Genomic DNA, 14,210 nt, shown 5'->3' with positions numbered 1-14,210 from the left:
TTTACATAACTAACTTTGATAATTGCAATTGTTCAGTAATTGTTTTAATACCACATATATGTACAGGATAAAATTTATATACACATTTCACAGGGAAATTAAAGAATTATTAAGTTATTGGAATATAAGATAAATAATGGAATGTTGTACATATCTCTATTTTTTCTGAATAGTCTATAACAGTGACATTACATACAGATATTAACAAACAACATACAAGTCACCAATTATTTCTTTTGTATAATCATTAATGTATGTCTTCTGGATTAAACATTCCCTGTAAAGTAAAATTACAATTACTTGATTTGTTAGAGATATTTAATTATAAAATAGTTTAATATTTATGCTTTCTCTCTTATTAAACAAATTCTTAAAATGGCTGTAATATAACTGTAATTGCAAATAACTACATTCATTGATAGTTTCAAATTTATCATGAATATAGTTGACATATTATATCAGAATAGTACATATTTACAAAAAAATTATATATAATATAATTACTATTAATATACAGTTTCATATATGGTGTTAATAAATAATATCTACATTAACTATTAAAATTTAATTAACACAATCTTACCCTAGCACGCCTTAAAATGGAGTCCTTGCTGGCATCATATGGGTGATCCTTGCTCGGAATTTCTAATACTGATGGTATAGGTTGTGTATGACTGTCAATTACATGACGAATCATTTCTGCAACCTTAAATGAATTAAAAAAAATTTATTGTAATTTGAACTGTTATAAGAAACAAAATACTTTTAATCATTAATAAATCTATATATAATGGTCTACAAAAGTACTTATACACAAATTAAAACAAGAATCTTTCTTAAAATATAATTATCGTGCAATTACCATGTCCTTTTTTTGTTCAAAGATTGGGCCTGTACATTTAAGAATAATACTGTTGCAAATGAGTTAATGGTAGTACAAACACTTTTGTGGGCTACTGTATATTCTTACAAATAAATTTAAATATTTAGAAAATACATGTGATACTTACATTTTGATTAATAAGGATAATATCGATATCATCTCGTTTAATAAAACGTTTAAATGTATCTTCTATATCACTCACTGGTGTATCTATAAAGAAATCAATATATACACACATATATCTACAAATATATATAAATATATATAAATTTGTACACGTTTCTATATGATGTTATTATCAAGCTTACTTAGGTACCAAACATAGTACCAAATATCATAAAGTGTTACTTTCTAGTATTGATTAGTTAATCAAAAATTAGTTTATCAAAAATAAATGTTTCAATAGAACGTACTTTTGTCTACAACCATAAAATTTGGTTGACGATGTTTATTAATTTCACCAACTCCGCCCAACAGAAATCCCACACAGGTATCCTAAAATAAAATTCTCATAAATATCTTTTCAACATAAAATATAACTTTTTACACATCACATTTACTTCATCTCCAATTACTGCAAGCAATTTACCCTTCCCCGCGGAATGAAGAGCCATTTTTACAGAAAATACTGTTGCTGGTTGAATAAAGTTAAGAGAATTGTTTTTGATACAACAGCTAATGCATCAGCTGACAAGTCACGCCTACGTATTCTATATCACGTGCCAAACTTGTCCAACCCACATTATAGCAAATATACATTACGCTATATTCACATAACAAGAAATCGTATTCTAATTGCGCAACTCGGCTAACTTCAGTACCATACGTTTCCTACTTCACCGACCATATATATGGCAGGAAAGATATATGAATGACAATAAGTATTATATTTGGAATGTTGAAAATTTAGAGATTCAGAATTTAGAAATTTGGGAATTTGAATCACTAAATATAAAAGTGTCATAAAGGGGTATGCGCATTACTACCTAATTACAATGCTAAAAAAAATTTGTTGAATAATGAGTATGATCTCTCTTTAAATAAAAAACTATTGAACTTAGCATAGCGAATCTTGAAATAAACTGATGTCCTGTAAATATTGCATATAATACAATATTCTATTTCATTTCTTCTAATATTACCTATAAAAAATAGTATAATAATCATTTGTGATTGAACTTTATCGACATGTGGAAAGAGTCAGCATTCGCATAGTCTAAACGCTCCATAAAGAACTTTTCATACATGAAGCTGAATTTCTATTTAAATAATTATTTTTAGCTGTCGTATGTATGTATTACTGTATCAACAGAAATATACATATTTATGGCAAAAAGTTAAAAAAAATTGTTTGAAAACTATGATAACTTCAAAAAAGGCTGCATATATAATGTGCGAAACACGTAATATCTAAGGTTATGTTTCTATATGTGTTACAGCATAAGTGCTATGTGCATCTAATATTAATTATGTACATACGTAAATTGGGAGATGGAAGCTTGTGTTAAATCCAATACGCTTATATATTTTTTCTTATTATGTTGATATGTAAAAGTTAGAATACCAGTGATTATTAAAAATACCTCTCAAAACACAGAGTATTCGTTTTACGATTATCATTTTTAATTATGTTATGAAATTCAAACATTGCTAAAAGATCGTGTATTTTTGGTATTGAACGCAGCTGTAAATAAAAGCATTCATATTATACACTGATTTGCAATAAATGGACATAAAAAATATGCATCCAATTGTACATAATTTGCTGCTAATATATTTTAGAACTTGTGAGTTATGGACATTACCACGAGCATAACCTCAAGTAAATATTCATAATATTTTATTATCTTTTCATGTATGAAATAACCTTCATGTTTAATTAATAGTTTATAATATTGTATAGCTATATCAACATAGTTGATAATGTATTTTTTTATAATTCAATATTTTAGGTATTTCATTTATTTAACATGTATATCTTCAACTGAAGAAGCGTGATATTAGTAAACGAGAAGAATAAGGAAAATGTCATTTGTGACCAATGAAGATGTTTATAAAAAAATGGTTTCTGAAGAGATCATTCAAAAACCATGTCCAATAGATGAAAGCTCAACAGAATTTATGGTTTTAAGTAAATGCGAAAACATGGAAGAAACAGTGGTAACAAAATAATGAATACTTCAAACAGCATATATTTTAAAAATTATCATTAATTAAAAATAATTTATATAGATTATTGAAGAAGAGATAGTAATAGATGAAGAAATGGATGTAAAACATCCAATTTCAGAAAAAGATATCTATGATTCAAAAGAACAAGCTTCTGAATACTTGGAAGAAAATATAGATGTAACAATACCTGCAGAATATACAGATGATTCTATATCATTGTCTATGGACAATGTAGCTAAACAGAAGTGGCTTACAAATGATGCTCATAAACAGAATTTATTGGTAGGTAGAATTAAATATTTAACATCTAAATTTTATAATTCTTTGATAGAAATCCAAATGTAAAATATAGTTACATTTTGGTATTGTATATTTTTATGATTGAATAGTTGTTAGAACCAGAAGAAAGTGAATCTGAAATAAGTAATAAAACAGCACATGATGATGACCAAGATGGAGACGAAGAAACAATAGCTACATTTGTAACTGCCACTGGTCAGCAACTAGCATTGTACGCAGTTGAAGATTCAGAAGAAATATTTGCAGTAGCAGTTTATGATGGATCTGGTGAACCTCCAACGAACTTTCAATTTCTTATGAAGTATGTATATCACATATATTTAACTTTATTGACTAATGAATAAGTTCTTAAAGTATATACATTAAATAATAAAATGATTACACTTATAGAGCAGATGTTGAGAGATTAATAGGTGAAGGTGCAGTTAGAACTGTGAAAAAACCTACACAAATAAGAAAACAGTTGTTAACTACTCAACCTCCAATATTTTTTTCTAAAAGCGACCCAACAAATAATATAGCAATGCACAATGAATATAAAACTATGATAAATGAAAATGAGAGGTTACAGGGGAAAGAACGAATGTTGGGAGGAAATTCTACCTTACTTAATATTAGAGAGAGTTCTGATTTGAATTTAAACATGAAACAAGTTCCTAACATTATATATACAGCTCATGATAAACGGTCGGATGTAACATATGTAATGATGGATAATTCTTCCATAAATATGGGTACGTATTTCAAAATTGTTAAAATTACGAAAATACATAATAATATCATTGTAATTTAATAGATACTTCTGAAGAATATCAAGAAGATAATGAAAGTGATAGTGAAATTGTAGAACAGTCAACTGTACAATACATTTTGTTCGAGAATGATCAATCTGATTCCGAATTAACGTTCGATGAAATTCACGAAACCCTTCAAAATTTGAAATCAGCTGAATTAAAATCTCCAAAAAAGCAAATAAACAAAAAACCTATTAGACCCCAAAATACGTATGCTGGCATCAAAGAAGCAGATTACGAATTTTCGAAACATAAAAATTCGAAACATATTTCCAGTACTTTAACAGAAAGGAAGTTGAATTTAATGGATAATCAACAAGAATTTTTAGAATCATTTACAGATTCAACTATGAATATGATACCAAATAGTACAAATTTAGATATATCAAATGGTTCCACTGAATGTACATCACCTGAATCGACGCAAATTCAATGTAAAGCTAAAAGATCCCGAAAACAACAATTAATTTCCGTAAATCGTGAAGATTCTGAAATCATAATTCAACCAGCATCTTTGTTGAGCGAAGAAGACAATAATGTTAGGAAAAAGGGAAAACGAAAAAGGAGAGTTGTACCTCATTCCGGGTATCGTCAAAGAAATAATGAATCGAAAAGAATGAAGAAAATGAAACGCAAAGAAGTTGAAATTATAGAAATCGACGTTGACGAAGATGAAAGTATGTTGCAATCAAAGAGAGATGTTGTAGAGATAACTATAGATGACAGTAAAGACAAATATTCTAGCGATAAAGAAAATGAAATTATAATGGTTGGAGATTCTGACGACGAGTTACAACAATCAAATTCAAAACCAATTTTATTACAATGTCAACACTGTTCAAGAAACTTTAGGCAACAAAGAGCTTTAGAGACCCATTTACGAGTTTGTTCGAAATCGCCATCAAATGTAATTCGATTCAACGAAAAAAAGTTACATGCAAATGGCACGCATGAAGATACCATTAAAAAACAATACGCTTGTAAAATATGTGAGCAGAAATTCGATGTAGTAGTAGCATTAGCGCGTCATGTTCGTTCGGAACATTCTCAAAGGAAGAAACGTAGATTTAGTAAATTATTGGCAGAATCACCATCTACGGAAGTTGAGGAGGAAAAAGAGTACGTGGAACCAAAAAAACAGTTAACCATGATTAAAAAGATTAAAAGAAAAAGAAAACAACGACCAAACTGTACCTGGGAAGTGAAAAAATTAAGTTGCTCTGATTGTGGCAGATGGTTTCCAAGCATTGCATTGTTAAGAGCTCATTGTTTACAACATGGAACAAAAAAATCCGGTAAATTAAAAGAATTAAGATTATTTAATGTTTACTTTGTATCCTCTATAATAATTAAAAATTAACTACTTTGTTAAAAATAATGTAGTACTAATTTATTGATATTCTTTTTACAGATCAACAGATTCGCAGATGTCAGATATGTAAGAAATTAATTAGATCGAGATTGCTGTTTATACAACACTTGCGAATGCATAGAAGTTCACATAAAAATATAAAATCTATAGCAAATATACAAAAGAAATTACGTACTACCAGGTCAATGACAGGTAAAATTACGACGCTTAGAAAACGAGGACGACCCCGAAAACTTTGATTTCTTTAGGTATCTGCTCATAGAATTTCAACAAATCAGTAATATGTAACAAGCGTTGTTACTATTTCTTTCAATGTGAGATATGTAAAATAATGATGTTCATACTTCCAATCAAAATTGGAAATATTTATGTTTGTTGGAGAAGAAATATCTTTTGCTTTAAAATATGTTAGATACCTAGCTAAATGTATATATTATTTGGATATATCATGTATATTATGTATGGACTACTTTTACATTGTCATACACATTCGTAGCTGCAATAGCATAAAAGATTGACGTTTCCTAATTGACATTTTTTCTATTTTGTTCTGTAATACAAAATGCTAAAACTTAATTTTTATTTTAATGAAATATAAATTGTTAATGTTATATTAACGAAATGTTTAAATGAAATTAAACAAGTCATTCTTCATTCTTAGGTTTAAATAATGTACATTAATACTTTTCTCATATATTATTGATTATTGTAAATAAATTGATTGTATTAAACAACATTCATACATATTTATTGATTAATATATATATTTTTTCTTCGTGTATACAGATTGACTGTATATATAAGTATAATTTGTAATGACTGTATATAAATTGATAATTAAACCTATGAAAAACAACAGTATGTAAACCTTATTAATATTAATCATTATAACAAATTCAGTATTCAAATATAAAAGCAAATAATTTGCAATGCATTCATGGACCTAGGAATATAAGGTTTGAGTTTGAAGCACAGAAAATGCACTACGGTTTGGGTTTTAGGGGATTTGATCCCAAGTTAGGCGAAATTAGGTTAGTTTACACAAAGTAACGTTTTCATGAACAGGAATTCTGGAAACTTATATAAACTTGTATCTACATATTATTAACAACAATTATCCAGTGTCATCAGTAATGGTTAGTGATTTCAAATAAATACAATTACAAAAGTGATACTAATAAATGTTTTTCTTAAAAGTAAACTATTTGAATGATATATAAGGTTATGATAATATAAACAATATCAAGTTATTTCTATTGATGTCAAACTACTTACAATAGCAACTTTATAATTTAGTTTTAATATTTAGTAGAAAGGGATGGTTTCCACTCGAGGACCAAAATTCAAATTCTGTGATGGTGAAAAAGTTTTATGTTATGAGCCAGATCCTACTAAAGCAAAAGTATTGTACGACTCAAAGGTATAGCATAATAAGAGTAAAATCATTTTGACAACAATATTTATTTGTTACAATATGTTTCAGATAATCTTTAATATTCAGTGCTTTGTATGAATTTCAGGTACTTGATGTCATAGTTAATAAAGATCAAAGAGGAAGAAAAGCCGTTGAATATTTGATACACTTCCAGGTAAACAATAAATGAGTGGTTATAACGATTTATAAATAACTGGTAACTCTGTTATAAATAAAGTAAAATATTTGTGCAATAAAAGGGATGGAATTCATCATGGGATCGTTGTGTAACAGAAGAATATGTACTAAAAGACACAGAAGAAAATCGCCAACTCCAACGTGATTTGGCACAAAAAGCACAGCTTCAGTTGTATGTATTTAATTTAAAAGTTATTTAAATTGTCTACATCATGTTTTTAATTAAATAATATTCTAGAGGAGCTTATTTATATCGACGGGAGCGTAAGAAACGAAGCCATAAATTATCTGAACGCTTACATGAAGCAGAGCATCAAGAACCACGACGGAGAGCGAGAAGTGGTGGTAGTCGAGCAACATCTGCAACAACTGGATCATCAGAGGATGGCAGTTCAGGGCAACATGCTGATTATGATACAGAAGTATTAACATTTTGTTATTTATAATAATTGTACAGGGTAATTTTTATGAAATTTAAATGGAATATTATTATTATTAATGAAGGGAGTAAATACTGAAGAAGACACAGAAAGTAGTTCTGATTATGTTGGTGAAACAAGTGATGATGAAGATAGTGGTGGTGGCAGTCAATCTGGTGTAAGACCTGGAATTGATCTTGATATTGGTACTACTTTAAGAAGAATTTTGGACCAAGATTACGACCTAATTACCAATAAAAATAAGGTATAGTATTTAATAAAATTATAATTAAAAATATATAGCTTAATATTTTGAATATAACAAAAAATATATGCATTTTAGCTAGCTGTTCTTCCTGCACAACCAACTGTTGCAAATATTTTAGAATCGTGGGTACAACACTATACTACAACACAATTAACAAACATTCCAGAGAAACCTCAACGTAATAAAGCAAATAATACTATAGAAAAAGCAATTAATGAAATAAATATATGCAGGGAAGTCGCAGATGGGTTACGAATATACTTTGATTTTACGTTACATGATCTCCTTTTATATAGGCAAGAAAAAGAACAATATTGTAATTTAAAATCTTCCTTCTTGTATAATGAATATCCAACACTTGTTAAAGAAGAACCAATTGAGTAAGTTCAATTGAACAGGATCTCTTTTGAAAAGTATCTTTTACTTCAAATTATGTACATAATTTTTAACATAATAATATTATTACTTTAAGACATTCTGAAGTATTAGTTAAAGAGGAATATGAAGATACTGAATATGCTCATTTACCACCATTCCAAGAACATGAACAAGAAACAGATACATCAAAAATATTAACAAATTCTAAACGAAGATTAAGATCGTGTAGAGTGAGCTCCATTGATGAAAATAGACCATTGAAATTCTATGAAGAAATTAAACAAGATACAGGAAATATGTCGAGGTAAATTTAACTTTCCAAAAAAATAACAATTATCTCATATATGCTTGCATATTTTCTAAGTTGAAGGTTTCTTTCTTTTTAGTATTGCAAGTACAAGTTCTCGTTGTTCTAGCCCGCGTGGAGTAACATTAAGAATACCAGTTGTTACATCCGCACAAATCAATGCCTTGCTTCAGCAATCAAACAAATGGAGATTAATGCCTGAACGTTCGAAATCTGACAGTCCTCCAAATCCTTCCACCTACTATGGTGCTATTCACCTGACCCGATTATTCGGTATGTACATTTATTAAAAATATTTGTGTCAAATATTGAGATAAATAAAAATAGTTCAAAATTAGTATTTCTTAATTGCTTATATATTTTCAGTTAAATTACCAGATTTACTCCAATTAACAGATATACCACACAAAAAGTTAAAGGTTCTTTTAAAATATTTGGACATGTTCCTCAGGTAATATTTTATATCTATTTTAACGTATATTCTGTCATTTTATATCATAACTGAGAGATGTATTCTGAATTTTGTAGTTATTTAGAAATGCACAGAGAATGGTTTGGAGAACAATTCTATATGCAAGCAGAAAACCAATTGATTTCTCAAGAAAATAACTCGTAACCTAATAAGGTTAAACCTTGTCCTTTCTTTACTCATCTTCAAGTACGATTGTGCGTAAGTTATGTAGATATTTGTGGGAGTTGTACAGGAAGAGCATATACTTGTCAAGTCAATATAAATGAGTCTTTATATTGATCATCAAAAGTATTAATTGATATGCGTTCAAGATACGTAGTCGTTATGTATATTAAAATTATAACGAAGATCGCATAATTATTTTTGTGAAGTAAAAGACTGTAAACTAAACATCATGATAAAAGCCCAAATAAAAATATAAAATATGAAGATTAAAAATATATTTAAAAAAGATATGTATAATCTCATTTTTTAATAAAACTTTTTCTAATAAAATATATTGTTTTATATTTACCACTGAAATTATAATTTTACAAAAAAAGTTTTCCTGAGGTTCCTATCTTAACAATTAAATGTCCCATTTACCGATTATACATTTTCATTTACCACCCGTTTGTTTATAACGGCGCCTCGATCGATTCGGAATAGTTCTCGAAGAAGTTTCCAACCTTAGTATATAATTAGTTCAAACGTTTTTCAATCGTAGTAAAATTAGCAATATAACGTTCATTTGCAAACATTCGACGCAAACGTGATTTCATATGGTCGTGAAAGTGTTTGTATCAGTCGCGGCGTAACTGAGCGGTATCAGCTGTTCCAGTAAATAAAGAACATTTCGGTATGGACAGTGTTGAAGATGGCACAGAAAATCAAGAAAATAATGATAAAAATAGCGTTGAATCAAAGGATGAAAGCGATTGTTTGTCAGACATGAGTGAAGGATATGAAAACTGGTATTGTATGCCGGATACTATTCTGTTAAACATTTTTCAGTATTTAACACCGCAGGAACTGGTAATTGCTGGAGAAGTATGTAAATCGTGGCACAGAGTATCATATGATGAATTTCTTTGGAAAGATTTGTTCTACCAAACATACAAAATAAGTCCAAACGTCGGCATTATGCCAGGTTAACTTTATTGTATATTTATAAATACTCTACATTGTATAGGATACAATTTTTAGAAGATTATAAATAAGGTTAAGAGAATGTAATGTACACAAAATTAGAAATCATGATTAGTACATACTATTATCCTTTTATATTTTTTAACATGATATATTCTTATTTTACAATATTAATCATTTTGTAGGAAAAACTTCTTGGTTAGGAGAATTCAAACGTTTAACATATCATATACCACTTTTAGAAACAGAAGTTCTTAAAGAGCACTCTCATCAAGTATTACATGTTAGTTTTTCGCACAATGGAGAAATGTTTGCTACGTGTTCTAAAGACGGATATGTTTTTGTGAGTCATTTTTATTTATTAATTTTGTAATTATTTGGTTTCGCTAATGGGTAATCTTGATTGAAAACATAAAACTAGGTGCATGATTTATTTTAGGTTTGGGAAAGTCAGTATCCTGTCAGCCTAAAATACCATCATGACATGAAAACATTTAATTGGAAATATACCCAATTTTCACAATTTAATTCATCTGATACTTTATTGCTTGTATCTGGTGTAAGCTTTGGAACTCGTCTTTGCACCTCGGGTGAAATAGCAGTATTTAGATTAGCACGTAAGAATATCAGTGAATCTTTTGACATTTTAAAATCACTAGTAAAAATTATACAATAGAAACTTATTTAGTTTCCTCTATTACAGCTGGTTTTGATCTTCAGTGTAGAGTTACAAATAAACCTCATGACATATTTGGTACATGGTACAGTGAGCATTATCTTTTAAGTGGAAATTTATGTTGGTTATCACACTTTGTTAGATCTAGTCTTTTATGGCTTAATAAAGCAACCCAAGAGTCATTTAGTGAACATATTCCTATTATGGCACAACTTTTTAGGTATTATATATTTATGATTTTTTACATTATAAAAATAAGTTTTCATCTCTATAAAATTTTATTTCACATATTTTAGATTTTATAATAGTAATGGTTTGTCAATTCGAACAATAATGGTAGCTAATTGCTTGTCACCTGAACAGAATGAATCTGAAGAGCAACAGAATGAACCTTCAACCTCTAATGCTACAGAAGAAAAGGAAAATCCATTAAGCCATATAGATATTTCATCTATGTCTTCTATTGATACTGTTCAAGAACAAGAGGAACCAGTTATTCTTCGACATGCATCATCTAGATTACAGTAAGCTAAATTTGTTTTGTTTGATGATATATTCAAAGTAACTGAAGTATGTTAAAGCATATGTAAACAGGTACAGTACATTGGAAGGTGGATTTATGAATTGGAAAAGACTCGGTGATGGTTTTGAATATGCTAATCCTATACAATACACTGAAGAATATAGACAAGTAGAAATGGAAAAAATAGCTCAGGAAAATGATGAAGAAGATAAAAATTCCCAACAGGATGTAAAAAGTGAATCTAAAGGTAGAAATAAATGACAATATAAAAAATAGTATTTCAATTAGTTATATAAATTTTAAAATATCAATAAAATCTATGTACAGAGTCATCAAACGCAGAGAATACAAATGATACAGACGAATTAGCAAATAATTGTGAAAAATATCTTATTTTCACAACTGGATCAAAAACTTATACACCACATCAAGTTGGTTTCAAGAGAATAAAGAAGATCAATTTTCCTACAAGATTAGATCCTGGGCCGTCATTACGTGAAAGATTAGCTCAACGAGAAAGAGAACGTGAAGAAAGACAAAATGAAGACATATTTAATACTAATTGGGTGGATTATGCTGCTCTAGCTGATAAATTTGATAAAGTAGATCATTTAATTGATTTGCATGGGCACATTATAGGAATGGGCCTTTCTCCAGATCATAGGTCGGTTGTTTATGTTAAAACATAAAATTTATATTTTTCTTTTCCATTACAAAGATTGTTATTTGTACTATTAGGTATTTGTACGTAAACACAAGACCATGGCCACGAGGTTATGTCATTACGAACCCATTACTACCTCCACCAATAGCCGAAGAAATTGATATACATGTAATTGATTTAGTGACGCTAAAAATAGTTGGCTCTATGTTAAGAACACATAAGTCGTATACTTCAAATAATGAATGTTTCTTTATTTTTCTTGACGTATCTGATCAATATGTAGCAAGGTGAATTTAATTAATATGACTGGTTTACTTTTCCAATAGGAGAGCATCGTTTAATACTTCTTTACTAAATATTTTTAGTGGTGCTGAAGATAAACATGGCTATCTTTGGGATAGACATTATGGTGTATGTTTAGCAAAATTCCCACATTTGGATGTCGTGAATTCGGTTGCCTTCAATCCACGCGATCCAGAAATGTTAGTTACAACTAGTGACGATTACACTGTTAAAGTATGGCGTAGTCGCAACACAGTCAGAGAATTAGGATTGAACGAAGATTCTTATCCTAGCGGTATGGAAGTAAGAAACAGACAAAAGTTTCAAAAAAGTAGTAGAAATATTGATCCATTAAAAACGATTGAACTTCCTATTAAAATCTCTGTTTAAAATTTTCTGAGATTACTATAAATTTATATTTTGTATTTACATTTACAATGGATTAAAAAACTTCTGTGAAATCACACAAAATTATAAATTCTATTTTAAATGAAATTAGTGTGAAAGACAATTATAATTACATGTTTATTGATTTTAGTCTTTAAACATTTATTTATTATTTTAATAATTAAAAAAAGAATTCGTTCTTTTATTTATTGCTAAACATTAAATATTTATAACTTATTTAATGAACAAGGCTGATATATTTGTGTGATTTTATTTTGTTATCACACTTTGTATGTACATACATAAAATGATAAATAGATTACTACATATTTTTAAACTTTCATAACGCATAAAAGTGAGAGTTTTTTACAACTGACATATTTTTAATTAATAATATTTCTTCTTTTTGACTGATATTTTTAAATTACTTTAAAAAAAAATTGTAATAATATACAGGTGTTTAGTAAATATTTATTAAATCATTAATTAGCAAGGAAACAATCTCTATTAAAAAAATTATGTACATAGTTCGTTCAATTCAAGCTTTAAAATGGTATTCATTTCATTTATTTTTACAAATAAAGATAAAAATAGGGATGAACGACTTTTTATAAATAAATAATATATTAATAAAACTGTACAAATAACTATCTTATTTATAAGTAGATATATTTTAAATAAGAAACTTTCAATTAAAATAAAATCTATGTTTTAATTATTGTTATATATATGTATATATATACAACAAGATTATTCAAAATAAAGATGTTTTAGTCATAAAAATCATACGAGGCAAACATTGTAATTAAAGAAAATCAACAGGAAACACAGATTGTTATTATAAGTGTTAACATGTACAAGTGTACTAGTATTATGTCAACAAAAATTTGTATGTAATATATGATATTTAAATAAATACTATTTAAAAGATGTTGGGATCTGTTAATAAAGTTCTAAAGCACTTATAATTATGATTTCAAAACTTGATTTTGATTGACTTTGTTTTAAACAACTATATTTAAAATGCTAATTTAATTTGCATATTTGACATTATGCAATATAGGAACTATAATTACTTCTATTACATTCAACAAAATATGTACGTATATGTGTACAATATACGTATTGAGTTATTCAGTGATCATTATAATTAATAAATTTATTTTCATTCAATATACTGTATAAGTATTAGATAGTGTAATAGAGATTCATTTCATAAATAATAAAATTCTATATTTTCCTTCTTTCTGTTTTTAGCAATAACAATATGCCCTACCAATATTTTATTATTAAGAATATAAGTATTGTAAGTCAAACTTTCAATACTTATTCAAAAATATCAATGCCAATAGCATAAATACTAATAACATAACTGCATTTAAAATTGCAGTGATTCCACTGATAATTCAAATTTCCTGTAAAATAAAAATTAACAATTTATATTTATTACTATATTATGTCTTCTATAATATATAACTACAGTAACAAATAAAGTTATATACCTATTCTTCATATTTCTTTTCTATACAACATTGATTTTTAAATCATAAGTATATTTTTTCAATTATGAAAA

At 27.8% G+C, this 14,210-nt stretch overlaps 4 protein-coding genes across 14 annotated transcripts; 3 read left to right on the top strand and 1 right to left on the bottom strand.

The window, feature by feature from the left end:
* Window positions 1–142: 142 nt before the first annotated feature.
* Window positions 143–1,609, bottom strand: Vha14-1 (V-type proton ATPase subunit Vha14-1). Its single transcript, XM_003704812.3, has 5 exons — window positions 1,444–1,609; window positions 1,297–1,378; window positions 1,011–1,093; window positions 584–706; window positions 143–277 (listed from the first exon to the last, which is right to left on the bottom strand). The coding sequence occupies exons 1-5, from the start codon at window positions 1,495–1,497 to the stop codon at window positions 248–250; spliced, it is 372 nt and encodes a 123-aa protein (XP_003704860.1). The 5' UTR covers window positions 1,498–1,609; the 3' UTR covers window positions 143–247.
* Window positions 1,610–1,724: 115 nt separating this feature from the next.
* On the top strand, window positions 1,725–6,257 carry LOC100879599 (uncharacterized). 2 transcript variants are annotated; one of them, XM_012288750.2, is made up of 7 exons: window positions 1,725–1,853; window positions 2,836–3,043; window positions 3,116–3,337; window positions 3,445–3,656; window positions 3,746–4,089; window positions 4,152–5,444; window positions 5,561–6,257. In XM_012288750.2, the coding sequence occupies exons 2-7, from the start codon at window positions 2,909–2,911 to the stop codon at window positions 5,758–5,760; spliced, it is 2,406 nt and encodes an 801-aa protein (XP_012144140.1). In that variant the 5' UTR covers window positions 1,725–1,853; window positions 2,836–2,908; the 3' UTR covers window positions 5,761–6,257. The 2 variants fall into 2 exon arrangements, with proteins under 2 accessions (XP_012144140.1, XP_003704843.2); XM_003704795.3 differs by lacking the exon at window positions 1,725–1,853 and adding an exon at window positions 2,043–2,705.
* A 136-nt stretch (window positions 6,258–6,393) lies between these two features.
* Window positions 6,394–10,107, top strand: msl-3 (male-specific lethal 3). Of its 9 annotated transcripts, none has more exons than XM_012288754.2 (12): window positions 6,394–6,657; window positions 6,834–6,941; window positions 7,023–7,110; window positions 7,196–7,305; window positions 7,372–7,555; window positions 7,638–7,817; window positions 7,896–8,200; window positions 8,293–8,502; window positions 8,585–8,778; window positions 8,872–8,956; window positions 9,034–9,930; window positions 9,986–10,107. In XM_012288754.2, exons 2-11 carry the CDS (start codon window positions 6,877–6,879, stop codon window positions 9,119–9,121), a joined length of 1,509 nt encoding a protein of 502 aa, XP_012144144.1. In that variant the 5' UTR covers window positions 6,394–6,657; window positions 6,834–6,876; the 3' UTR covers window positions 9,122–9,930; window positions 9,986–10,107. The 9 variants fall into 9 exon arrangements, with proteins under 9 accessions (XP_012144144.1, XP_003704853.1, XP_012144143.1 ...); XM_003704805.3 differs by having other exon boundaries at window positions 6,831–6,941; window positions 7,042–7,110; XM_012288753.2 differs by having other exon boundaries at window positions 6,831–6,941.
* Fbw5 (F-box and WD repeat domain containing 5) lies at window positions 9,818–13,567 on the top strand. Of its 2 annotated transcripts, none has more exons than XM_003704794.3 (9): window positions 9,818–10,106; window positions 10,291–10,448; window positions 10,545–10,722; window positions 10,809–11,001; window positions 11,078–11,305; window positions 11,376–11,551; window positions 11,632–11,968; window positions 12,043–12,255; window positions 12,334–13,567. In XM_003704794.3, the coding sequence occupies exons 1-9, from the start codon at window positions 9,818–9,820 to the stop codon at window positions 12,638–12,640; spliced, it is 2,079 nt and encodes a 692-aa protein (XP_003704842.1). In that variant the 3' UTR covers window positions 12,641–13,567. The 2 variants fall into 2 exon arrangements, with proteins under 2 accessions (XP_003704842.1, XP_012144156.1); XM_012288766.2 differs by having other exon boundaries at window positions 10,037–10,177.
* The last annotated feature ends 643 nt before the right edge of the window (window positions 13,568–14,210 follow it).

The sequence above is a fragment of the Megachile rotundata genome, chromosome 14, assembly GCF_050947335.1.
Source record: "Megachile rotundata isolate GNS110a chromosome 14, iyMegRotu1, whole genome shotgun sequence".
Taxonomy (NCBI): Eukaryota; Metazoa; Arthropoda; class Insecta; order Hymenoptera; family Megachilidae; genus Megachile; species Megachile rotundata.
This window is presented reverse-complemented; position numbering and strand designations above follow the sequence as displayed.